At 41.7% G+C, this 26,382-nt stretch overlaps 2 protein-coding genes and 1 long non-coding RNA gene across 4 annotated transcripts in view; 2 read left to right on the top strand and 1 right to left on the bottom strand.

Moving 5' to 3' along the window:
• The window catches only part of LOC127525834 (nectin-1-like), a 60,906-nt gene that overhangs the window by 14,078 nt on the left and 20,446 nt on the right, over positions 1 to 26,382 (top strand). The window lies entirely within an intron of this gene.
• On the top strand, positions 277 to 25,857 carry LOC114661814 (tapasin-related protein-like). Of its 2 annotated transcripts, XM_028815020.2 has the most exons (7): positions 277 to 362; positions 470 to 830; positions 10,121 to 10,417; positions 14,351 to 14,623; positions 14,976 to 15,080; positions 19,770 to 19,839; positions 22,346 to 25,857. In XM_028815020.2, exons 1-6 carry the CDS (start codon positions 357 to 359, stop codon positions 19,790 to 19,792), a joined length of 1,065 nt encoding a protein of 354 aa, XP_028670853.2. In that variant the 5' UTR covers positions 277 to 356; the 3' UTR covers positions 19,793 to 19,839; positions 22,346 to 25,857. The 2 variants fall into 2 exon arrangements, with proteins under 2 accessions (XP_028670853.2, XP_028670850.2); XM_028815017.2 differs by lacking the exon at positions 19,770 to 19,839.
• Positions 471 to 26,382, bottom strand: part of LOC127529795 (uncharacterized) — a 75,846-nt gene continuing 49,934 nt past the window's right edge. Inside the window, exon 3 of the long non-coding RNA XR_007936415.1 lies at positions 471 to 566. This is a non-coding gene — a long non-coding RNA (uncharacterized LOC127529795). The remainder of the gene's footprint in view (positions 567 to 26,382) is intronic.

Genomic DNA, 26,382 nt, shown 5'->3' with positions numbered 1-26,382 from the left:
ATCCCAGTATTCATCCAGCTTTGTATCCTTGAGACAAGACTATAAAAACGCCATTTTCCCCATCTGTCATGTCGAGTGTTTTTGGATGCTTTGTTTGACACTTCTAACTTTTTGGCACGTTACTAAAATTTGAATGTCTTTCTTAATGTTACTTCATTGCTGTTTATGTCTGATTTTTTGATTTAACACAATGATTTACTTGAACACATTGCATGTTGTGTTCATTTGGTAGGCCTATATTTTATATCTTAGCGGTAAACCTTCTTCTTTTTTTATCTTTCAGCCCTTTTATCTGAAGCAGATTCCAGTACTGTTCCAAGAGCACAGGATTCTCTGTCCTTTGACATCATTTTTCAATGCTGGTAGGTCAATAGTGAGTTTTTATAAGGTGAATTTTGTTAGATTTCAGCAATGAATATGAGTTGTATTAAAAAATCATGCATTTTGCATCTTTTTCTTTCCCCCACAGGAATTAGTATGCCTGCCTTTAGTAGTCTTGAGTCTTTCCTACCCTGCCATTTCACAAACTGTGATCAATGGAGTCCTCCATTCTGATGTACTGCTGCCTTTTGTTTTTACTAAAAGTCGGAAGTCAATAGACCTAAAGTTCACCAGTGTAATCTGGAAGAAAAATAATAAGGAGCTGGTGAGATATGAATCGGAGAAAATGGAAGTGGCCATAAGGGGGGAGCTGTCTGAAGCGGCGCTGCAGCACGGTAACGCCTCCCTCGTCCTTCCGCGAGTCCTTATTGCTGACGAAGGGGACTACGAAAGTGAGGTCAACTATGCTTCGGAGCACTACAAGAAAAACTTCAGGCTCAATGTTATAGGTAATGAACTACTTTCTACTTTGTCACATAGGTGGCTTAAATACAAGCTCACAATTAAATAAATAAGAAAACTATCAGCATTGTCAATATCCAGGAGGCTAGTCCAATTGGAAACATCTAAAACACGTTTTGTTTCTCCAAGGTTCTTGCTATGAATTATCTGAAAACTTGATATGCCTCGTCTGACGTCAGTGACAACAGACATAGCAATTGTAAGGAAGAAGATTGTAGCCGTACAAAGATTACACAAATAATCACTGCCTAGGACATCATGCTGCATTACGATGGGCTGAGGCCTTCACCCCACCGTATTTCACACCATGTCTCTGATACAAGGAAGAGTTTAGGGGGAACCTGCAAATACACTGTGTGCACAATTATTAGGCAAGTTGTATTTTTGGGATTCATTTTAATATGAAACAAATACAGTGCCATCAGTTAATCCAAAATGTTAATAAACCTGAATATTATGCAAAGGAAATGTGAGTGTGAACATTATCAGGGGAATACACGTGTGTGCACATTTATTAGGCAACTATAAGTGTGCAGAATTATTATGCAGCTAAATCAAAAACGTACATTTTCCCGATCTCCCTTGTTTATTTTCATCTGTTAAAGTAAGAATAATAAACAAACAACACATAATTTCCAAATAAACATTTCTGGCATGAAAAAAAAAATCAGTGACCAATATAGCGCCCCTTCTTTTCAATAACAGCAATAAGCCTTTCATTCATGGAATCTGTCAGTTTCTTGATCTGTTGCCGATCAACTTTTTGTGCAGCAGCAACCACAGCCTCCCAGACACCGTTCAGAGAGGTGGACTGTTTTCCTTCACTTAAATCTCATGTTTAAGAAGGGCCCACAAGTTCTTAATAGGGTTTAGGTCAGATGAGGAAGGGGGCCATGTCATTATTCTGTCATCTTTAAGGCCTCTACTGACTAGCCACGCAGTGTCAGAAAGATGCTGACTTTTTCCTGTACCACTGCTTGAAGAAAGTGTCTTCTAAAAACTGGCAGTAAGTTTAGGAGTTGAATTTGAGTCCATCTTCAACTCAAAAAGGTCCAACTAGCTCATCTTTAATAATACCAGCCCATACCAGTACCCCACCTCCACCTTGCTAGCATCTGAGTCGAAGTGGAGCTCTGTGCCCATTACTGATCCAGCCACGGGCCCATCCATCTGCTCCGTCAAGAGTCACTCTCATTGCATCAATCCATAAAACCTTTGAAAAATCTGTCTTCAAATACTCCTTGGCCCAGTCTTGACGTTTCAGTTTATGTGTCTTGTTCAGTGGTGGTCGAGTTTCAGCGTTCCTTACCTTGGCCATGTCTCTGAGCACTGAACATCTTGTACTTCTAGGCACTACAGGTAGGTTGCAGTTCTGGAATATGACAGCACTAGAAGATAATGGGTTCCTGGTTGCTTCACGTTTGATTCTTCTCAAATCTGTGGCAGTTAATTTGCGTTTTTTTTTCTCAACACGTTTCTTGCGACCCTGTTGACTATTTGCAACAAAACACTTGATGGTTCTATGATCACGCCCCAATATCTTAGCAATTTGCAGAGTGCTGCATCCCTCTGAAAGATGTTTTACAATTTTTGACTTTTCAGAGTCATCCATCCATCCATCCATCCATCCTCTTCTGCTTATCCAAGGTCGGGTCGCGGGGGCAGCAGCTTGAGCAGAGATGCCCAGACTTTCCTCTCCCCGGCCACTTCTTCTAGCTTTTCCGGGAGAATCCCAAGGCATTCCCAGGCCAGCCGAGAGACATAGTCCCTCCAGCGTGTCCTGGCTCTTCCCCGGGGCCTCCTCCCGGTTAGACGTGCCCGGAACACCTCACCAGAGAGGCGTCCAGGAGGCATCCTGATCAGATGCCCGAGCCACCTCATCTGACTCCTCTCGATGCGGAGGAGCAGCGGCTCTACTCTGAGCCCCTCCCGGATGACTGAGCTTCTCACCCTATCTTTTAGGGAAAGCCCAGACACCCTACGGAGGAAACTCATTTCAGCTGCTTGTATTCGCGATCTCGTTCTTTCGGTCACTACCCGTAGCTCATGACCATAGGTGAGGGTAGGAGCGTAGATCGACTGGTAAATTGAGAGCTTTGCTATATGGCTCGGCTCCTTTTTCACCACGACAGACCGATGCAGAGCCCGCATTACTGTGGACGCCGCACCGATCCGCCTGTCGATCTCACGCTCCATTCTTCCCTCACTCGTGAACAAGATCCCGAGATACTTAAACTCCTCCACTTGAGGCATGATCTCGCTCCCAACCCTGAGAGGGCACTCCACCCTTTTCCGGCTGAGAACCATGGTCTCGGATTTGGAGGTGCTGATTCCCATCCCAGCCGCTTCACACTCAGCTGCGAACCGATCCAGAGAGAGCTGAAGATCACGGCCTGATGAAGCAAACAGGACAACATCATCTGCAAAAAGCAGTGACCCGATCCTGAGTCCACCATACCAGACCCCTTCAACACCCTGGCTGCACCTAGAAATTCTGTCCATAAAAGTTATGAACAGAATCGGTGACAAAGGGCAGCCCTGGCGGAGTTCAGCTCTCACTGGAAACTGACTTTTCAGAATCAGTTAAATCTCTTTTTTGGCCCATTTTGCCTGAGGAAAATAAGCTTCCTAATAATTATGCACACCTTGATGTAGGGTGTTGGTGTCCTTAGGCCACATACTCCTTCATTACACAAATACAAATCACCTGATGTGCTTAAATCAAATAAGCATTCAAGTTTATACAGCTTGGAGATGGAATATATGCATGGAAATTATGATAAGATCAAAATACTCATGTGCCTAATAATTGTGCACACAGTGTAAGAGGAGCTTTAAAAAAATAAACAGAAGAATTAGCAAACAAGCTGCTACTCCTGATGCAGAGCTTAGCTTGAAACTGCTGCAATCACATGCAAATAAACAACACCAAGATTACCAAAACCATAAAGAAATTTGACTGGGAAACCAGCATGGTACTTCACCTTTATTATCCCACCCTAGCCACTGTGTGATTGCACAATACATCATGGGGTGCAGATTCACTTTTAAGTGTGTCACACCAGACACTGTTTCCGATCCGTTCTCCAAGTAGGCTTTAACCTTAATGGCTTAATAAACTAAAATAAGGCAATTTTTATCACAGACAGCAGTATTGCAAATTTTAAAATACAAAGCATGACCAGGACAGATTATATCAACTCCAAGGTAGTTGTGTTTTACAGTATTTCTTCCATGCTGCAAATGGTAGAAAAAATTGAACCTCCTTTCCATGATAACAGGAGGCTGCAAAGATTAGCAGGAGGGGGTGGAGTGGGATTCAGTGTCAAATTTAGGTCGGGATGTAAAGGTATGTGAAGTTATCTAAACAACCTGGACCTTTCTGTGGTACGGAAAGTTCAATTTATTTTAGTTTCTTTTAGTCATACCTGAGAATGCAGAATTGGCTTCTTCAGATGGGGGTCCGTGAATGTGCAGCAACTTCTGGTTTGCTTCACTCTTAGATAGCAGGCCGGGCAGAAGAGATGGGACTTCAGGAGGGGGACGTGATATTGTGGGTGTTTGGTTGTTTCTTTATCCCCTTTAGTTCCAAAGAGTGAAAAGGCACAAGTCATTGTCAAACCCTTCGTGGTTCAATGGGCTTTTATTTCCTCAGTGCCCCCAAAAACACTGCCATAGTATGCATGCAGGACATCAATATGGATGCATCCTTTCACAATAACATTTTTTTCAAAGCTCCCACACGAAAGAGTACTTTAAAAGACAGAAACAAAAAGAAAACCAGAGTACCTTGAAAAAAAATCCTATTTAGACAAGAACAAGGTGTAAACACGCCAGAGCAGACCAAACCAGGACTCAAACTCAGTTTGAGACATCATGTCACATCTTATCCAGATTTACCAGACCAAACTTCTATGGCATGTGTGTGTACCTGTTGATCTGATTTACCTGGATCAGATATATTTATGGATACTTCTCTTTCATTGTTAACTTCTTCTTCAGGCGGAGTGGTGGCTTTGAGGCTAGGGATTTGCACTGGCAATCAGAAGGCTGCCGGTTCGAATCCTGTAAATGCCAAAAGGGACTCTGCTCTGTTGGGCCCTTGAGCAAGGCCCTTAACCTGCAATTGCTGAGTGCTTTGAGTAGTGAGAAAAGTGCTATATAAATGCAAAGAATTATTATTATTATTACCGTTATCCAGTTTCAAACTCAGTTACACCTGACCTGGTCATTTCTCCTTCATACACCCCAGACTGTGGTCGACGTAAGACTGTCCCTCCAGTATCCTCTAGAGTACACTAAGGTAAATGATCTACTGAATTGTTCTCAACTACATAATCGTAGTACACAGCACTTCAAAATACCATGTATACCAAGTAATTCTATCAAAATGAAAAGACAGATGAATGTATGGTACTGGCAGGGATTCTGAAATTTTCACTGTAAATATCTTTATTGGCGGCACGTTGGAGCAGTGGCAGTTCTGCTGCCTCGCAGTAAGGAGACCTGAGGTTCACTTCCCGGGTCCTCCCTGCGTGGAGTTTGCATGTTCTCCCGTGTCTGCGTGGGTTTCCTCCCACAGTCCAAAGACATGCAGGTTAGGTGGATTGGTGATTCTAAATTGGCCCTAGTGTGTGCTTGATGTGTGTGTGTGTGTCCTGCGGTGGGTTGGCGCCCTGTGTTGGCTGGGATTGGCTCCAGCAGACCCCCCGTGACCCTGTGTTCGGGTTCAACAGGAAGTGGTGTGGCTCTGAGGCTAAGGATCTGTGCTGTTATCCAGAAGGTTGCCGGTTCGAATCCCCATCACTGCCAAAAGAGATCCTACTCTGCTGAGCCCTTGAGCAAGACCCTTAACCTGTAATTGCTCCAGGGGGTGCAGTACAATGGCTGACCCTGCGCTCTGACCCCAAGGGGTATGCGAAAACTAACAAATTCCTAATACAAGAAATTGTATAAGGCGAAATAAAGAACAAAAAAAAAAACAGGTTGGATATGGATGGATGGATATCTCGATCCTCTAAGTTTTAATTATTTGCTCATGGCAGTTACTGTTCCTGTTTGACACATAGTGTACTGTAAACACACTCCCAGATTCGCAAACAGCACGCATTGCTTAATGTAATCAACAGATGTGCAGGGTTAGCATGAAGGTTAAATTGTTATTGTTAACATATTCATTATATGTGCAGAAAAAATCAAGAGAGCACAGCAATGTGAAAATAATAATAAAGGGGGAAAAAATCTCTCCAGAGAAAAATGTGGACATCCATATGTGCATATCACATGGTTAATTAACTGGCTATAAAACTCTGGGTTTTAGGCTCCACCTCAATTAACTACTCTCTGATGACTCTGGAGAACAAGATGACCCTTGAAGGCCTACTCTCGGAGACTTTGCCTTTTTATGGCCTTATTGTGTTCCAGTATTGTGCCCATTGCCAGAGCCAGCATTTTGCATTAGGCCACAGCAAAAAGCTAATTTCTATAAAATGTAGGCGCTTTTTTTTTTCTCCATTTGCTCCAAGTCAGTTAATGTCCTTTTGAAACTGATTTGATACTAAACTCCTTACTTAGTCATTTATTTTAACATATTCATATTTGTAGAGCGATGTTGATTTGTTCTTTTCCTTGTGTTATATTTTGACCCACAAAAAAATGTGACTTTCCTAATTTTCAACTTTCTTTCCCCGTCTAACTATACATGCCCACTTTATTGTTCTTGTCCCAAACTTGCAATGCAAGTTGTAGTGTGTTGCCACCTGTTATGATATCTCCATGACAATGTCAAGAATGCATCACATGACTGTCAACAAGTGCTGTACTCAACAACAACATGGCCGCACCCATGAATAAAAACAAACAAAGTGACTACCAATGGAATGTTAAGTCACAAAATAGAAATGAAAAAACATCATCATTAGAACATTTTGATGAGAACAGGCCGTTCATCCCAAAACTTTTGCCAATCCTATCCACTTCAATTCTCCAAAATAACCTCAAGTTTGGTTCTGAAGATCATTAAACTTCTACTCTCCACCAAATCACATAGTCATGTACTGCTTGTACCTGTGGTTCTCTAGGTGAAGAAAAACTATTCCAACGTAAAAAACAAACAAAGCAGCAAATCAAATCTAGACATTCGTCAACATAAAAGTGAAGACTGTATAAAGGAGTCTACATGAGGATATTGACGTAATACATAAAACATGACTAATTTCAGAATCGAACTGATTGCAGTACACAATTATCTTAATCAGAGTAGAATGGCATTCGTCACGTGTCCGGAGGCAGGAGGAGAGGAGGAAAGTAAAGAGAGTGGAACTGAGGGTAGGAGCTTTGAATGTTGGCAGTATGACTGGTAAGGGGAGAGAGTTAGCAGATATGATGGAGGGAAGGAAGGTTGATATATTGTGCATGCAAGAGACTAAATGGAAGGGGAGTAAGGCCAGGTGGATCGGAGGTGGATTCAAATTGTTCTGTCATGGTGTGGATGGGAGGAGAAATGGGGTAGGAATTATTCTGAAGGAACAGTATGTCAAGAATATTCTGGAGGTGAAAAGAGTATCAGACAGACTAATGATTGTGAAGCTGGAAATTGGAGGTGTGATGATGAATGTTGTTAGTGCATATGCCCTGCAAGTTGGGTGTGCGATGGATGAGAAAGAAGATTTTTGGAGTGAGTTAGATGAAGTGAAGAGCAGTGTACCCAAGGGACAGAAAGTGGTGATTGGAGCAGATTTCAATGGACATGTTGGTGAAGGGAACAGAGGAGACGAGGAAGTAATGGGCAGGTATGGTGTCAAGGACAGGAATGAAGAAGGTCAGATGATAGTGGGTTTTGCCAAAAGGATGGACATGGCTGTGGTGAATATGTATTTTAAGAAGAGGGAGGAACACAGTGTTACGTGCAAGAGTGGAGGAAGATGCACACAGGTAGATTATATCCTATGCAGAAGAGTTGATCTGAAGGAGATTGAAGACTGCAAAGTGGTGGCAGGGGAAAGTGTAGTTAAGCAGCATAGGATGGTGGTCTGTAGGATGACGTTGGAGATCAAGAAGAGGATGAGAGTGAGGGCAGAGCCAAGGATCCAATGGTGGGAGTTGAAAAAGTAAGACTGCAAGGTTGAGTTTAGGGAGGAGGTGAGACAGGCACTGGGTGGTAGTGAAGAGTCACCAGACAGCTGGGAAACTACAGCAGATGTAGTAAGGGTGACAGCAAGAACGGTGCTTGGCATGACATCTGGAAAGAGGAAGGAGGAAAAGGAAACCTGGTGGTGGAATGAGGAAATACAGGAGAGTATACAGAGGAAGAGGATGGCAAAGAAGAAGTGGGATAGTCAGAGAGATGCAGAAAGTAGACAAGAGTACAAGGAGATAAGGTGCAAGGTGAAGAGAGAGGTGGCGAAGGCTAAAGAAAAGGCGTATGATGAGTTGTATAAGAGGTTGGACACTAAGGAGGGAGAAAAGGACCGGTGGGCTAGACAGAGGTCCGACCTGGGAAAGATGTGCAGCAGGTTAGGGTGATAAAGGATAAAGATGGAAACTTACTCACACGCGAGGAGAGTGTGTTGAGCAGATGGAAAGAGTACTTTGAGAGGCTGATGAATGAAGTGAACGAGAGAGAGAAGAGGTTGGATGATATGGAGACAGTGAATCAGGAAGTGCAACAGATTAGCAAGGAGGAAGTAAGGACAGCTATGAAGAGGATGAAACATGGAAAGGCCATTGGTCCAGATGACATACCTATGGAAGCATGGATGTGTTTAGGAGAGATGGCAGTGGAGTTTTTAATCAGATTGTTTAATGAAATCTTGGAAAGTGAGAGGATGCCTGAGGAGTGGAGAAGAAGTGCAGTGGTACCGATATTTAAGAATAAGGGGGATGTGCAGGACTGCAGTAACTACAGGGGGATAAAATTGATGAGCCACAGCATGAAGTTATGGCAAAGAGTAATGGAAGCTCAGTTAAGAAGTGAGGTGATGATTAGTGAGCAGCAGGATGGTTTCAAGCCAAGAAAGAGCACCACAGATGCAATGTTTGCTCTGAGGATGTTAATGGAGAAGTTTAGAGAAGGCCAGAAGGAGTTGCATTGTGTCTTTGTGGACCTGCAGAAAGCATATGACAGGTTGCCTCGTGAGGAGCTGTGGTATTGTATAAGGAAGTCAGGAGTGGCAGAGAAGTATGTAAGAGTTGTACAGGATATGCACGAGGGAAGTGTGACTGTGGTGAGGTCTGTGGTAGGAGTGACGGATGCATTCAAGTTGGAGTTGGGATTACATCAGGGATTGGCTCTGGGCCCTTTCTTATTTGCAATGGTGATGGACAGGTTGACAGACAAGATTAGACAGGAGTCCCCGTGGACTATGATGTTTGCTGATGACATTGTGATCTGTAGCGATAGTAGGGAGAAGTTTGAGGAGACCCTGCAGAGGTGGAGATATGTTCGGGAGAGGAGAGGAATGAAGGTCAGTGGGAACAAGACAGAATACATGTGTATAAATGAGAGGGAGGTCAGTGGAATGGTGCAGATGCGGGGAGTAGAGTTGGCAAAGGTGGATGAGTTTAAATACTTGGGATCAACAGTACAGAGTAATGGGGATTGTGGAAGAGAAGTGAAAAAGAGAGTGCAGGCAGGGTGGAATGGGTGGAGAAGAGTGTCAGGAGTAATTTGTGACAGATGGGTATCAGCAAGAGTGAAAGGGAAGGTTTACAGGAAGGTAATGAGACCAGCTATGTCATATGGGTTGGAGACAGTGGCACTGACCATAAAGCAGGAGATAGAGCTGGAGGTGGCAGAGTTAAGGATGCTATGATTTGCACTGGGTGTGACGAGGATGGACAGGATTAGAAATGAGGACATTAGAGGGTCAGCTCAAGTTGGACAGGTGGGAGACAAAGTCAGAGAGGCGAGATTGCGTTGGTTTGGACATGTGCAGAGGAGAGATGCTGGGTATATTGGGAGAAGGATGCTAAGGATAGAGCTGCCAGGCAAGAGCAAAAGAGGAAGGCCTAACAGAAGGTTTATGGATGGGGTGAGAGAGGACATGCAGGTGATGGGTGTGACAGAGCAAGATGACGAGGACAGAAAGATATGGAAGAAGATGATCCGCTGTGGCAACCCCTAACGGGAGCAGCCGAAAGAAGAAGAAGAAGAAGAAGAGTAGAAGGGCATTCAGGGCTGACCCTCTCAGTGCCTTGGGCAGGAAAGGCAGGGGGTACTCAGGTTGCTATCTCAAGACAGACACTTTATAGATAAAATAATCATTTTGTCTTTCAGCTTCTCCAAAAGTCTCTGTGAAGTCTCTGGTGTTGATGAATGTTGTGAGCGTACTGGAGTGTCATGTGGACAACTTCTATCCAAAAGAGATTTCCATAGAGTGGCTTAAAGCTTCCCAGGCTCTTCCTTCTCAAGATAAACCACAGCTGGAGCTCAATCCTGATGGCACCTTCAGCGCGGTGAGCCGTTATCACTACACCCAAACCTGCGCAGATAGTGGTGTGGCCTTCAGCTGCAGAGTGAGGCAGGGATGTCAGGAGAGGCCACTGGAGGAGACCTTTCTTCTGCAATTCTGCAGTAAGTCCATGCCATAATGCCAGCTTCACTGTTTGGCCTCTTCTCCTTGTTGGTTGCTGAGTTTTCACATATGCAGGGTGCTAAGGACCAAGATGATATCTCTGGGATTTCACATTTTTTTAATATGGTTCAGGCAGATATTGACGTTGTGCGTGTTAATACTGGAAATGTCACAATTTGTGCCGGCTCTGCCATTTACACAAACTAGGCTGTTGTCAAGGGAGGCAAACCCAGGTGTTTTTTTAAACAATACCAATTCTGACTTAGAAACGCTCAGACTCAATATGTTATGTGATTTTGTAATATTATTGTGTACTAGTAATGCTTCTAGTCAACGTCTGATGAGCTATGCATGGTCCTTGCAATCCCAGGAAGCACCATACTCAGCTTCTGTGTATTTCTTTATTTTCTTCAGGTGTTGGTTTTAGTTTGAGTTTTGTTTTCATGTGTGCTGGTTTGTCATAAAAAAAAAAAAACATAAATAATAATTCGACAATAACACCAATAATAATAATCAGGTCTGGGAGCATACACATTGGTACAGTGCATTGCTGCACCAACAACACAACAAAACAGCTCAGGATCCTGGTTGGCAACCCCCCAGGTAGACACGCGGTCCTGTGCTACCCTCCAGAAACGACCATCTATCTGCACAGCCAGGTATTATGTAGATGTCCCCTTGGCCTGATCCAGCCGCTCGGCCCCTCAACAATGAGGATCCTGCGAGCCAGATCACCCTCAGGGAATACTACTACTACTACTACTACTACTACTACTACTACTACTACTACTACTACTACTACTACTACTACTACTACTACTACTACTACTAATAATAATAATAATAATAATAATAATAATCATCCTCAGGGCAGCACAGTGGTGCAGTGGTAGCACTGCTGCCTCACAGTTAGGAGACCCAGGTTCGCTTCCCGGGTCCTCCCTGCGTGAAGTTTGCATGTTCTCCCCGTGTCTGCGTGGATTTCCTCCGGGCACTCCAGTTTCCTACCACAGTCCAAAGACATGCAGGTTAGGTGGATTGGCGATTCTAAATTGGCCCTGGTGTGTGTGCTTAGTGTGTGGTGTGTTTGTGTGTATACTGTGGTGGGTTGGCACCCTGCCCGGGATTGGTTCCTGCCTTGTGCCCTGTGTTGGCTGGGATTGGCTCCAGCAGATCCCCGTGACCCTGTGTTCGGATTCAGCGGGTTGGAAAATGGATGGATGAATAATCCTCAAACTGGCTTAGCATAGGACACACAGATGCACCAAAATAAAATTAAATGATCAAAACAACATCAGCACTGCACCTCTTGAGTTTATTGCTAATGGCTAATTTCATTAGAAGCATAAGCATCTCTCAAAAGGGCTTACAGTAAAACTGGCATTAAAACTCGACAAATATTGTTCTCCACCATCTATGACATTCACTCTTGGCAATGTAAAAAGTTCACTATAGCCCGTCTCTCACTGGAAAAACTCTCCGAAGTTGTGCACTGATTGGATAATTAAATGACACTGTTTTGCGTACGTGAGAATATACTAAATTGGAATTATGGGTAAATATTTAAAGATAATCATGCTATTTTTTTATTTTCATAGATTTTTGCGATATTAAGTTTCTCAATTGAATTTAAATGAAATGGTTATGTTATGGGACTGCCTTGGTAAGATTAGAACTAAGCTATCACCATCATTGTAAGCTTTCTGTTTTGGCTGGTGGTTTAAATAGCAACCTACAAGATTCATATATGAAGTAAGCATTAAATTTATATATATATATATATTGTGAATTAGACGCTATATAGTGCCCGACCCGGCACAGATTCACACTGAGGCACGTGAAAAAGACACAGGCTTTATTTTTCTTCACCTGTGTGGGACATCTTCTCCGTGAACCCCACAGGCAATACACAGTCCCAAAAAGCACCTCAAATAAAGCACAACTAATCACCACAAATACGCCCTTCGGGCACCACCACTCCTCCCATGCAACCTTGTCCTCTTCCTCCCGATTCTGGCTCCTGAGTAGTGGATGCTGGCCCTTTTTATAGCCCACCCGGAAGTGCTCCAGGTGCTTGATCACCTATTGCTAATTGCACTTCCAGGCGGGGCTGTAGAGGTGTCCAGGTTGGATCCGGGAACCATACAGCACACCCTGGCAGCCACCCCAGATCCCCACAGGGTTGTGGAGAACTCCATCTCCCATGGAGCCCTGCGGGAAACTGAGGCACCATCGTCACCCAGGGAGGCTGCAACCAAGCATCATGGGGGAGGTACTGAGGAGCCCATGGCTGCTCCCCCGGAACATATGCAGCAGGGGCGTCCCTGTATATATATATATATATATATATATATATATATATATATATATATATATATATATATATATATATATATATATATATATATATATATATATATATGGTTGAAATAGTTTACTGTCAAATAATGCAAAGAGTACGCGACACGTGTTTCGCCCTAATTCTGGGCTCATCAGGCGTACACACTCACTGCACCCCCTCTCGGGGAATTGAACCTCGGACGTCAGCGCTAGAGGCGAAGCCCCTAACGCTGCGCCACGACGTGTGGTTCATTTATTTGATAGCATGTAGATCGGGGTTCAATTCCCCGAGAAAGAGTGCAGTGAGTGTGTACGCCTGATGAGCCCAGAATTAGGGCGAAACACGTGTCGCGTACTCTTTGCATTATTTGACAGTAAACTATTTCAACCATTCTATGATCTGCTTCTCACAACTGAGGGCATCGTGGGGGATGTTAGCCGACTTGCTGGTCAACCACAAGCGTTACCTGGTAGGTAACCACCCATATAATCAGATTGTGACACAGACTACGAATGCAATGAATATATATATATATATATATATATATATATATAGTGATCTCCCGCTGTATCACGGTTCAGCTATCGCGCCCCCGCTATATTGCTGAAAAATTCAATAAGTACATCCTACCTGTAGTGTACTTTGCAGCCAATTCATAAAAAAGCATATGCTTTTCAGCAGTTACTACGGTAGACAAAGAGGTTCGCGTTACAGTACTCAGATGATTTCTTGCAATGCCCGTCATTGGCTGAAAGAGGAGACTCAACCAATCAGAGCGGGATTTTGATTCTCTTGGGCTCTGATTAGCTGCTGCTAACGTGGTGTAATCTCGCAATAACAGCGAGCGTGGGACCCCGACGCATCTCAGTTCTCTGCATATCGCGTATCTTGCTTGTGGTCCAATTGTTGTGAACAAACTTTTTGTGAACTTTACATTTTGTTTAAAGCCCTATGATGTCTCCCAAGCATCCTGCATCTTCTAAGAAGGGAAGAAAAGTGTTATGCGGACGTCACTCATGGTTATGGCTTGAATGAACAGTACGCTACATTATTATTATTATTATTATTATTATTATTATTATTATTATTATGTTACTCATATCCTTAGCCCGGCATCCACATATCATATGTGTTTACAAAGTGTGTTTTAATAAGTTTACATGTGTTTAAAGCGTGTAGGAGGGGTATTTTAAAGCTTAAACTATATTATTTATATGGTCTTTCTATATCGGGGATTTTCACCTATCGCTGATGGGTCTGGAACGTAACTTCCGCGATAGGCAGGGGATCACTGTATATATATATAAATAGTACATCATGTTGTAAAGGTTAATGCATTAAGAAAACACTTTGTGCTTCTACAGTTTATGCAGTTTTATGATAAATGCTATCAGAGATGGATTCATTTCTTTCAAATTTGATTTACATAAAAATGGATCCTTGCAAATTACTAATTGTCATCTTTATAAGGCATTTTGAATGAAGGATTTAATGAAAAGGCAAAAAATGTACAATGGACATTTAGCTATTGCTTCCTTTAAAAGTACTATATAAATATTGATGCCTTGACACTAATTTTATTTTTCGACAGAGAGTGCTTCTGTGAAGTTGACTTTAATCAATTTGCCGCAGAGTCAGAAGCTGATCTCTTGTGATGTTGAAGACTTCTATTCAGCAGATGCCAAAGTGATCTGGAAGAAAAATGGGCATCCAGTCGACAGTACAGAGCAAAAGAAGGATGGCAACTTTGAAAAAAGAATATACCATAAGCTAGACGCTACCGAGACGGAAAACGAGTACACGTGTGAAGTGAGTCAGGATGGATTCGATGACGTGCTGAGAGAGAACAGATTCACACAGAAAGGTAAAGGAACCACACCGTATGGGCTGAGCCATGAAGATGGTGTGAAAAATTATCAGCAGCACAGTGAGTTCTCTGGGTGCCATTTGAGATGAGATCTTTTAATAAGATAAAACCCATTAGATTGATGTTAATACAGTTTTTTTTTTAATATTGTACGCAGACAATTTATTGTGTGTTCGGTAGATCAAATGAAACAAATGAAATATTCTGTGGGACAAATATTTTAGTAAGCAGCATGTGGCCCTAGCAGGTGCATAGTTTTTCCTTTCTAATCCGCATGAGAAAAAGGAGAATGCTTAATTTAAAAATGCCTGATGTTCAATGTCTTAACTTCATTTCTCCTTGTTAACAGACGAGTGTGAATGTACAACACAGACAATTGCCTTGACAGTAATTGGGGTCCTGTTTGCTGAAATTGTCCTGGGGCTGTTGTGCTACTTTATTTACGCAAAGAAGAGTAAGTATTTTATCATTGTCGAATCATCTTTTCATTGAGATAGAGCTGCAGCAATGATATTATTTAATTTGTCTCTGTTCACATAAATAGTAGTCTTGTTATTAGTCATCCCCTCTGAGCTTGCAGAACACAAACTCAGGTCTTCCCTCCTTGTGAAGTGCAGAAATCTGCTGCCTTAGCCAGTCGACCAAAGAAGATCTCCTTTGGTTCAAGTGACTAATTGGTCTTCTGATTGTGAGGCTGTCTCTTTCTCTGCAGAAGACTAATTACGCTTGAGGTTTGTTACAACAGTGGCGGACCGTCAGGGCCTGCAAGGCCTTCTCTGCTGGCCTAAAATAATATCTGAATCACAAACTGATGTTAATTATATTTTGTCCATGAATACTTATTAAATAATTCCAAATAGTCTGTCCGCTTCCTTTCATAGCTTTTCCGATGGTTGTGCTGCTTCCAGACATGTATTTTCGTATTAAAGCATTTAACCAATCACATTTCAGCCATCATTTGTTGCCAGGCAGGGTCAAAGTCAATGAAGTCTACCTGGAGGCCTTCACAATCCATTCTGCAGGCCCTCTAACACAAAATAAATGTCAATGAAACTGTTGCTTCAACCAATCAGATTTTGAGTTGGTGTTACTAGGGCCCTCTAGCAGGCGTACGGCAACGTCACCGTATTCAGACCCGTTGATTGGATAGGATGGTGTAAGTATGCCATGGATGATTTTGCAGGAAAATCTCCCACTGATCTCCTTGACTTCCTTCATCAGAGTGCATGGGGCAGCTGTACACATTGGTATGTTTGGCAGTGACCATTCCCGTGTCCACTGCTTCTGTCGAGCGGACATTTTCAGCCCTAAAGCGAATTAAAACTTATGGCAGAAATATGACAGGGCAGGTTCGACTTTCAGCATTAGCTTCGATGGTGATAGAAAGGGACTTTGTGATGGAACTGAAGCGCACGGATAATCTGCTAGTAATTGAACTGTTTTTGAGGAAAGAGAGGAGGATGGATTTTGTTTACAAATAATCCGAATTTTTGGTGAGTAAAATGTTGCGATTTTCCTAAATAATATTGCAAGTTTATGAGTTATTATTGATGTTTATGTGTGTTGCGGCTGTAGCTGCAGTAGAAAGGAACTTGTTCACCCCTGGTTTGTCTATTCAATAAAAGCATTTATTGTGGCTACAGGAGTTATCTATCTGCGATGCAACGGCTCTTTATACTGTACTTCTGCATATGAAGATGGTATTCATAACCATAAATTAGTTTTTGAGGGGCGGGTTGATTCAGAAGGGGCACTACTGAAGGCCTAGGTGTGAAATGCACGGTCCGCCACTGTGTTACAACCAAATTAAATGTATTTGTAATTGACTTATTTTGTTGTCTTGTATTAAAACCAAATAAATTACACAGCCTTTTTATTTTATACTACATTGTTCAGCAGAGTTTCACATTTTTAAAGTATTCCAAACTCTTCCCTTTTTCTGACAGCCAGTAATGGGTGCCTAGTGCTGTATGACTGCTTTCCAGGTATGACGAGTTTAACTACAAGCTATGCCTTTTTTTTCTTTTTCCATTCTGTCTTGGCACATAAAACACAAGACGTCAGACATTTGACTCTTTTTTTCTTTTTGTGAGGTCCAAAGCCCCCGTGTCCCTTAGTCCTTGTTGCTGTTTTACATGCTTTGTAATTCTGGGTGAACACTCACTGGTTGTCAGCTCTTGTGCACACAGAGCCTGCCCCTTGAGACAAAATCAAAACTGTCAAAAGAGTCGTAAACTAGTTGGAGTAAGTCGCTAAGTATGTCAGACTACACAACTGCCCCTTGAATAACACTAAGACTATATAAAAGAAGTCTGTGACTGAAAATCATTGGAAAAGTCATTTAATGTGACAGGGTTTTTAGGTTGGTTCCCAAGCTTTAGCGTATGCCGTTAGTATAAAAAATACAATGAAGAAGCCACCCTAATGCAGCGTTTCTCGACTTTTGAGTTTTCATAACAGTTTTAATCGTTGCCCCCCTAACGATTTTTTGAAAGGAGCCCATTAATACCAATTTGTTCTTTTTTAATTAATGACATATCATAGATGCATATTTTATTATACCTACTTTTATCGATATTTATCGAACTCTATATTTATTTTTCTAGTATTAGAATGTAGTTTAAGTTAATTTGTTTTGGTTTCAATAGATGAATTTTTCATATTTTCGATTCTTGTTTTCTTTTTTTCACATCTTCGCACCTCCCTAGGGAGGGCCCGCCTCCCGCCCCACAGTTGGAGAACCACTGCCCTAATGTACGTATAAGATAATAGATAGACAGATAAATGAGCCTCATAGTGAGAGTTAGAAATAGCTTGAAAAATTGTGCCTTGATGTATTTATTATCACAGAATTCTTTGTGAAAGAAAGAATCCTACAAAGTGGACTGATCAGAAGTTGTCCCTTCACTGATTCCATCATGTGGTATGTAAAGAGTTGGTATGTTCTCAGTCTTCATGAGGATTTGGTGGCTCAATGAAGAAGTAGCTCTCATCACTATACCAGCCTTAATATTTTTTATTTTTTTTGATCAATAAAAAGTGTGCTATGTAAAAATGAAAACTGATTAAATACTCAAAGTAAAATTGACTCCGCTTTTCCTATATATCCCTTAATATATATTTACCGTATATGTGTATACATATATATTAGTCAGTAGGCAAACCGTGTGCACTTCATAACAGGTCATCCATGTGAAGCTAAGCATGTTCAGGCCCGGCTAGTACTTGGATGGGAAACCATCTAGGAAAAGCTTGGGCTGCTGCTGGAACAGGTGTTGGTGAGACCACCAGGGGGTGATTGCATCATTGCACTGATGGGGACACTGTGCTGTAAAAATTGTGGCGTTCTTTGGGTTAGGCATAAAACTGAGGTCCTGACTCTCTGTGGTCATAAAAGATCCCTGGGCCTCCTTCATAAAGAGCAGGGTGTATCTGGATGTCTTGCATAAATTGCACTCCATGGCTTGGTCATTCTGGGCCCCCTAATAATCCCCTGCATCTAATTGGCTGTTTTACCACCTAAAAGCTAAAGTGTGGTGAGCAGAGTAGCACAAAAATGGCTGCCATTGCATCATCCAGTTGGGTGCTACACCTTAGTGGTGGCTGAAGTAAGTCCCCATTCACTGTGATAAGCGCTGTGAGTAGTGAGAAAAGTGTTATATAAATACAATACAATACAATTTATTTGTGTATAGCCCAAAATCACACAAGAAGTGCCGCAATGGGCTTTAACAGGCCCTGCCTCTTGACAGCCCCCCAGCCTTGACTCTCTAAGAAGACCAGGAAAAACTCCCAAAAAACCCAGTAGGGAAAAAATGTAAGAAACCTCGGGAAAGGCAGTTCAAAGAGAGACCCCTTTCCAGGTAGTTTGGGCGTGTAGTGGGTGTCAAAAAGAAAGGGGGTCAATACAATACAATACACAGAACAGAACAAATCCTCAATACAGAATAAAATAAAAATATTACAAGTACGGAGCAGAATTTAATAGTAGATGATATCACATAATAGGATTTGGATTTGTTTAGAGTCTTGGAGACCTCAGCCATTCCCCCATTTGGCCAGTGGTGGGCCAGCCAATCAGATGAAAGGACCCCTCTTTCCCATGAAATGTAAAGAGTTATTATTATTATATGAACAAGAATCTTCATTTTTGCTATCAGCATCATCATATTTATCTTTTTTCCTAAAAAAAATGTGAAAGGAGTGCTCAATTATTTAATGGGGGGGCAGACTGGATGTTTGTAAATAATCTGTTTTCATGTGAAGTTTTCCTCAGCCCATTTCAGCAAGGTTTCATCAGTGATTTTGTAACTCTATATTCAATTAAGAGGGTTTAAGAGTGACATGCCTTTTTCATTATTTCTGATAGGAAAGGAGTCTATTGAAAGCAACACTGGACAATAGCACACTACTGTATATCAATAATGTCCATGAAAAAAAAATCTCATGTTACATTTGTCACATAATCCACATGTCAAGTCACCCAGTCATATGCTCACAAAATGTAAAACACAGGCATTTTTTCATAAGTATTAAATTCTTCCATAAAAATCACAGCAGTGCATGCAAAGGTGGCATGTTCAGATGGGATCGAACCTTTGAACTGAAGACCAATGAATGAGGGGATGAGAAAAATTCAAAAGCTCAATCCTTTGTGAACAACACTCAATGTTCATGCGTTTTGTCTATTATTTTAAAAATGATTTCCTTCGTGTCCACGTTATTCAGCCTTGACCACTCCCCTCCACGTTGCTCACCCAATCATTACTGCTACTGTGCACATCCTCTCTCCGTACCACCACGTGATACTCGCCCTTCAATGCAGTCAGTTATAATGTCAAGGCAGAAAAGCTAATTATCTATTCAAGAACGGCAAATTTTAGATTGTGATCGAAAAAGAGCAGCAAGAGCTGATAATGATTGTTGTTTGCTGTTGTCCAGTGTTGGTCTCCATAGACACCCTTTCTATCAGAAACATTCTTCTCTCCTTTCTCCATGAAAACATGAGAAACTTTTTTTTCCTCAGTCATCACTACAAATCACATGGAGTAATTAACATATAATAAAAAATATGTCATTTTTGAGCAGAGTATTTCTTTAGCAACTTGGTCTTTTTGATGTTTTGCTTTTTCTGTATTCAAAGTTAAAAAGAAAAGGACCAACTAACACTTCAAGTGGAAGCCCCAGAACAGGCGCAATGTTTTCTACCCGAGGTAAGTCACATACCATTCTGCTAAAATCCAAGTTGACCACTTTTGCTTTAAAAGGTGAGGTGAGGTATAAAGTAGGCAGAGTGTGACTACACCAACACAGCAGGACCATTAGGAGAGGCACTCGACAATATCTTGAAGAGACCACAAAAAAAAGCAACCATCAAAATTAACGTGCTTCATCATATTCAACTGAAGTAACTGAGTTTTGGAATGTCTTGTAAATGAAAGCATAATTTTTGTTCTTTAATTATTTAGACTTTTGATATTGTTTTATGTATATTACAAATGTATTCTAAGGACAGATATCTGATAAACTGATCAAATATAGACTGACTACTATCTATCTATCTGCACTCCCTGTTCTGTTAGGGAGCCTCTTGAACCCATGACTGTCGATAGTCATAACTGAAATGAGCTGAGCAAATGAGGACATACACATACAGCAAGGGGTAGGTGCAACAAGTGTTAAGTGCTTTTATTAAAAGCAATCCAAAACAAAGTGTTCAATAGTGCAGAGTAAAATATTCATTAAATACATAATCTAATATAATAATCCATAAAATCGGAGGTTAAAAAAATCCATAATAAACTGTTAAGACAAAGTTAAAATCAAATAACAGGTAAAACATTTTTAAAATGTGCAAGCCCTGATGGCTCCTTCTTAAACAGACATCATCCCAGCTTACCGTCCATGAATCAATTAGTATGGGGAGATGTCCCACCGACAGACACGGCTGCCCCTCAATCCAGACTTGGGTCCCTGCTAGTTATAGTTACTCAGCAGGGCTCCCAATCCGAGTCGAGCGTCGTTCCCTTCGTTCTGTCCCAGGACTTACACTGGGGCCTGCTGTGAGGAACCGGGTTACACCAGTTGCCCATAATGTTCAGCCGAGTCGACCCTCTTCAGCCCCTCTCGAGCGCACATCCTATGCTTCCCTTGGGGCTCTTCCTCCAGGCTGCCTGCAACCAACCTCTTGCACTTGCTTACACACCTCCTGCTGCCTCTGTCGTTCCTCCATTCATTTCTGCCTTCCTCTTTTTATTGCTCCCTCTCCTTTTCTTTCCAGACTCATTTCTCTCTTTTTTCTTTCTCTTCATTTTTTATCTTTCCTCCCCCTCTCCGATGTGCAGGCTCCTCTTATACCATCCTGATTGGGCTCAGGTGCAAAGCTTCGCTCACTCCAAGTCATGAATGAGGCACCTGACCAATCCGCTTGCTTTTGTACGTGTGTTCATGATCGGCCAAGCTACTGCAATCAACCCTGGACATCTGTGCCTAATTCCAAGCCTGCATGTTCTCAAATGTGATTATTTATTTAAAATCTGCCCAGCATCACGGACCACTTATCACATTCCTGCCTTTATAGAGGCCTCTGTCTCATTTTTCTTCTCACAAATTAATTAACAGTATCATGGAAGTTGGTCACTAGTCAGTTCACTGACCATAGCCATTAGAGAGAGACTTCAAACATCTAGTTGGTTTAATTTTCATGAGAGCACTCCCCTGACCTTAGAACTTCTGGGCATATCCATGTGGATAGTATATAGAGGACTGCTGTGAACCCAGCCAACGAGCTTGAGTCAGGAAGAGGTGGACAACGCTTGGTGGGAGGTGTGGAGGAAAGAAGAAAAAGAAAGAAAAAAGAAAGAATAATTTTGGTTGATTGCCAGTTTACTTGTGCCTGTGGTGCTAGAAAGCACTGCGAAAAGTTGGAAAGAAAGAAATACGCTCTTGGTGCTTTTACCCTGTGTCCTCAGTGTCTGTCTGTTGGGTTTGAGGAGTGTCAATAAATCGACGCTTGAGGGCGCTGTTGCTCCATGAAACCCAACAGACAGATGCAGACACTGGTTTAAAAGCACCCAGAAGTATTTTAATTTTCTTCCTTAAAGTGCCCCAAAGCACCTCCACCACCATAAAAACAATCAATAAACACAATAATACATATAATAAATCCTCCTCTCCTCCCAGCAGCTCTGTGACACTCCCTCCCAACTCCAGCTCTCCTGCTGGGTCTTCACCAGTCTTTTAAATAGTCCTTGACCCGGACGTGCTTCTCCTCTTTTGTTCACGTGGCTTGTCAGCACTTCCGGGTCAGATGGAGAATTACATTTTTCTTCTGCCCAGAAGTACTTCTCTTCCTCCATCTCCGTAACTTGGGAGTACTTTCGGGCTATACGGGAAACAAAAATTCCCGTCACATGGTGGTACCCAGCAGTGTTGTGAAGCCAAACTCCATCTTCCATGATGCCCTGCGGGAATCCGGGGCACCTCTAGGCTGCAGGGAAGACGCCATCTAGTGTCTTGGATGCGTCGGCCGGGATGAGCTGCTGGCCGTCCATCACAGGAGCAATAGTGCCTGCTAGCGTCCAGAACAGATAGGCAATATACCTTTATAACATTAAGAATAATGCATCTACTCATTCTGACTTTAAATTATGTAATGAAATTGTCTGCTTTTTGAGTGATATGTGTGGCTTCATTTTCAACATGTTTTGTGTTTAACAGGTACACTAGATGCTGTTACCTTTAAAGTACAGGAGCTGGAGCAAACTGGAAACAAAACTGGCGAAACTCAGAGTGCCACCATTGCAGATCAAAAGATTTTGTGCCTCTGAAAGGGTCCTTAGAACCATTTGGCCTGCAATTGAACCATCTGCTACCATCTGGTCAGAATGAACTGAACGCCAAACAACTCCAACCCCAAACTGCAAGCTGCAGCTCACTGATGAGTTTTTTTCATATTGTTGTCGGGTTGCTTCAGGATTGAAAGAGAAGCTCCTGTCAGACATTTTTCAAATAAGTACGTCTACTGTTATAATCATGTTATAATCACGTTATATTCGTTATAATCACACGGACCAATTTCCTTTATCTTATCCTGGGATCAATGCCAATTTGGAAGACTAGACAGCAGGTGCAAGCTGCAATGCCCACCACATCTCTACAGTTTGAACAGAGGTGAGGGCCCTAAATTGACTGTACAGAGCTAAGATGTCAGAGTCCAACAGCGCTCTTGCTACAGTCTGAGGTGTTCTTTTCATACAAGAACACCATCACCTTCAAAGGACAGATTGGAGTTTCATCATGTGGGGCTACAGTATCACCTTTGTTTCTAAGCGCTACATAGAATCTGATAAAGAAATACAGGTAAAATTCCATTACAACAATCTTCCAGGTACCTGAAAAATATTTCGTTATAATTAAAATTTTGTAGTAATGAGATCCTGTATTTGTTGCTATAGTGCTTTCTTTAACTTGCGTCCAGGCATTTGCAATCATTTCAATAGCTTCTTTCGCATTAATTTTAATCTTCTCCTGTCTACAAGTTATGTTGACAAGAATTTTTCTCAGCATTTCCTTGTGATAATACACTTTAAGGGTGCGAATGATGCCCAAGTCCAATGGCTGAAGCACTGCTGTGCAATTGGGTGGGAGGAATTCAACGTGAACATTATCCAAATGTGGAAGCCTATTGTGGGCAGCATGGTTATCAATCAGAAGCCAAATCATCCTTTTCTTCTTCTTTATATTGTGAGGTTTCTGAACTCTTTTGGGATCAGTGAGGCACCACTGAAGCGAATCCTAAAAGATTTGGGTCGCGCTATAAGTCCCTGTCTTACACCCCAAAACACGAGGCTGAGTCTCAGTATTTTATCAAAACCACCTTTATTCAGCTTGAAACAGGAACAGCGCGGTTATTTATTGTAGCATGATCTGCCACTCTCCTATACTCAGACACAGCAGTCGGGCAGGGTTGTGGCCAGGTTAGTGGTCAAGTAATCCTGTTCACTGCATTTACAATGTTCCTTGCATCACCCATTGAGATCTTTTCTGTTTGCTTCGGTGAAGAGCCGCCCCAGTGCTGTAAGCCTGCTGTTGCCCCGGCACAGACTCGGTAGTCGCACTTCGGAATGTTGTCCACTTGGGGAAGGTCCCAAGAGAGTTTAGAAACCTCACATTTTCTTGAATGAGTGCCGCATTAATAGGAATGTTTCTTGAACGAGCATCACTGAACCACATAAAAACAGATTTTTTGATGTGTTCAAATGCAGCAGTTCACATACGTTTGCAACCTGAGATTTTTCTTCTTTTTTTGCTCAGTCTTTCAAGAAAGTTGACAGTGTCGATGCAGAAATTCTGAATTCACTGGCAGCGTCTTTATTCTTTTTGATGCAATCGAGAGCTGCAAAAATGTAAAGTTTTTTTTCAAATATGAATGGTTATCGTTTATTTGTGTCTGCCGTTTCTATAGAAGGGTGACAATGAGTTAAATTCCAGTTGATGTTTTTTGAATGTTGACGATCAATAAGCAAAAGGTATCACTGAAAAACGACGAAAACGAAAACAGCAAAAAAAAAAAACTACGAGGAAAGTTCGAAGAAATAATTTTTTTTTTTACAATGTTTCTGTTTGGGGATCGTTGTGCACAACTGAGCTGCAACCACAGAACTAACTGCTCTATGGATCATTCATTCAGGCATTTCAAGGTCTGTTGGGCACTTCGTTGTATTGAAAGTATCTGCTGAATGTATTTCGTAGTAACGAGATTTCTATAGATTTGTGTCATATGGGGAAACTGTTGGGACCATAAAAATACTTCGTTGTAATGAAAATGTCGTTGTAAAGATATTTGTTGTAACGGAATTTTACCTGCATTCAAACAATCCGAGACACAATTGTAGACACAATGGAGGGGGAGCCATCTGAAAGTGAGGCAAAACTAATCACACACACCCGGTCATTCAAAACATCACCTCAGTTCAGCAAAGAAGAGGCAGAGAGAACACACGCCATAGCTCGCCTTCGAGTGCAGGTAGAACAGGTCAATCGGGAGAGGAAAGGAACACCATATCTTCAGGAACTAGCCGAGTGTTTTGTAAGAAAGCAAACGTTTAGTGTGCGTTTGCAGAGTGTGTGTGCCAACAGTATCTCAAGAGAGTTGTAGAGATTGCTAATTAGATAAAGAATTGGGTATGTTAGTCTTTCATTTTTGTGCAATAAGCAACCAATTAGGTGTGTTTTGAAAGTTTTTAGCAAATTGGTACAAGTCCTGTAAGACTCTAGTGTTTATTAAGGAATAGAAATGTATTTCCAAGACTTAAAGTAAGATGTTCTTCATGGAATACTGCATATTTTATTATACAAGTGTGAGAGATTTATTTGGATTTATATTAGAATTAATTTAAACTTAAATTATATCTGAGTCAGAGGAAAATATAACCCTGTTCAGAACTATATCAGTTATTTTTCTATTAAGATTTTTAGAGCTTGTGAATCTCCATAATTTATAATGAGAAGGAAGAGAGACTTCAGCATTGCGTGTAGTATATTTATTTCTTTTAGTTCTCACGATGGTGATAATTTGGATAATGATCCTCTTTTGGTTAACATCTGAATAAACCATCAGTTAAATCAAAGAGCTGTTGCTGCTTGTGATTACTAGAGGGAGCGACACAGGATAGAGCACAACCCTTTTCACAGTCAAGCAATCCACTGCTAACGAGTTCTGAAAGCAGCCATGATTACAAATTTGAAAAATTCTAAATCACAATAATCAGTAGGTTATTTATAGGCCCAGGATGAAATCTTTTTGTGAGGTCAATATATTGACAAGGTTTATACAGGTCAATGTATCCATTAGGGTGGGCATACCTAAGTACTTTGATTTTAGCTTGACTTGCGAGCTCAGCACTAAATTGTGAGAAAGACCTTGATGGTCATAAAGTCGCCACTTACAATCCCGCAATGTTTCTTTGACATGCTAAAAACATTTGGCCGCTGTCTGTGTGAGTTCATCAGGTGTAAAAGCAGAATCTGCATTTCAGTGTCCGTTGTCCAGTCAGGAAGTGACTCCGTGTTTATGGCATTGCAAGTATGACTGCAAAACATTTGTGGATGAATGTGAAAGAAAATAAATTGTGGAAAGAAAACCACTGACTCTGTGATATTTCTTAGGGGAAAAATCATGATCAGCTCCTGAGAGAGGGCATAGTGAGCACCATTACCCTGCAGCTCCTTCACAAACTCCAGCTGGCATTTGCGTGATCAAACTTTTAACAGATTAGTATAAGGTTGGTCTTTTTCTTTTTTCCACTCCAAATTGCATCAAAACTTTCACTTTCTCCTCTGAATCCATTCTTCAGGGTCTCAAATTGCGTGAGTATGAGACCCTGTGAAAAAAAATAATAATAATGGAAGATTCATTACTATTTACAAGGTGTTTCCAGCTTGCTGGTGGAAGAAAAAAGTGAAACCTGTCTGCCCAAAAAAAAGCAGAAATGAAAAAGATGTTCCTGTTGTGCTCAGAGCAGCCACTTAAAACAAAGAAATGAGCCAATACCACACTGCAGCTTCACAGCACGACCAGTGTGTGCCCCAAGACTAAAGCTCTGTGAGCGCAAATGTAAATAATATCTTTACTTATTGCTAATTTGTGGCCATTTGTTGCATTTTGGTTGTGGTTATCATTCCGTCTGTGTCTTTTGCTGTTTTAGGCACAGTGGTTAGCACTGTTGCCTCACACCACAATAAATTGGTCAATC

Source organism: Erpetoichthys calabaricus, chromosome 12 (assembly GCF_900747795.2).
Source record: "Erpetoichthys calabaricus chromosome 12, fErpCal1.3, whole genome shotgun sequence".
In the NCBI taxonomy this organism is placed as follows: domain Eukaryota; kingdom Metazoa; phylum Chordata; class Cladistia; order Polypteriformes; family Polypteridae; genus Erpetoichthys; species Erpetoichthys calabaricus.
Note: the sequence above shows the minus strand (reverse complement) of the source record. Positions and strands in the feature narration are given on the sequence as shown.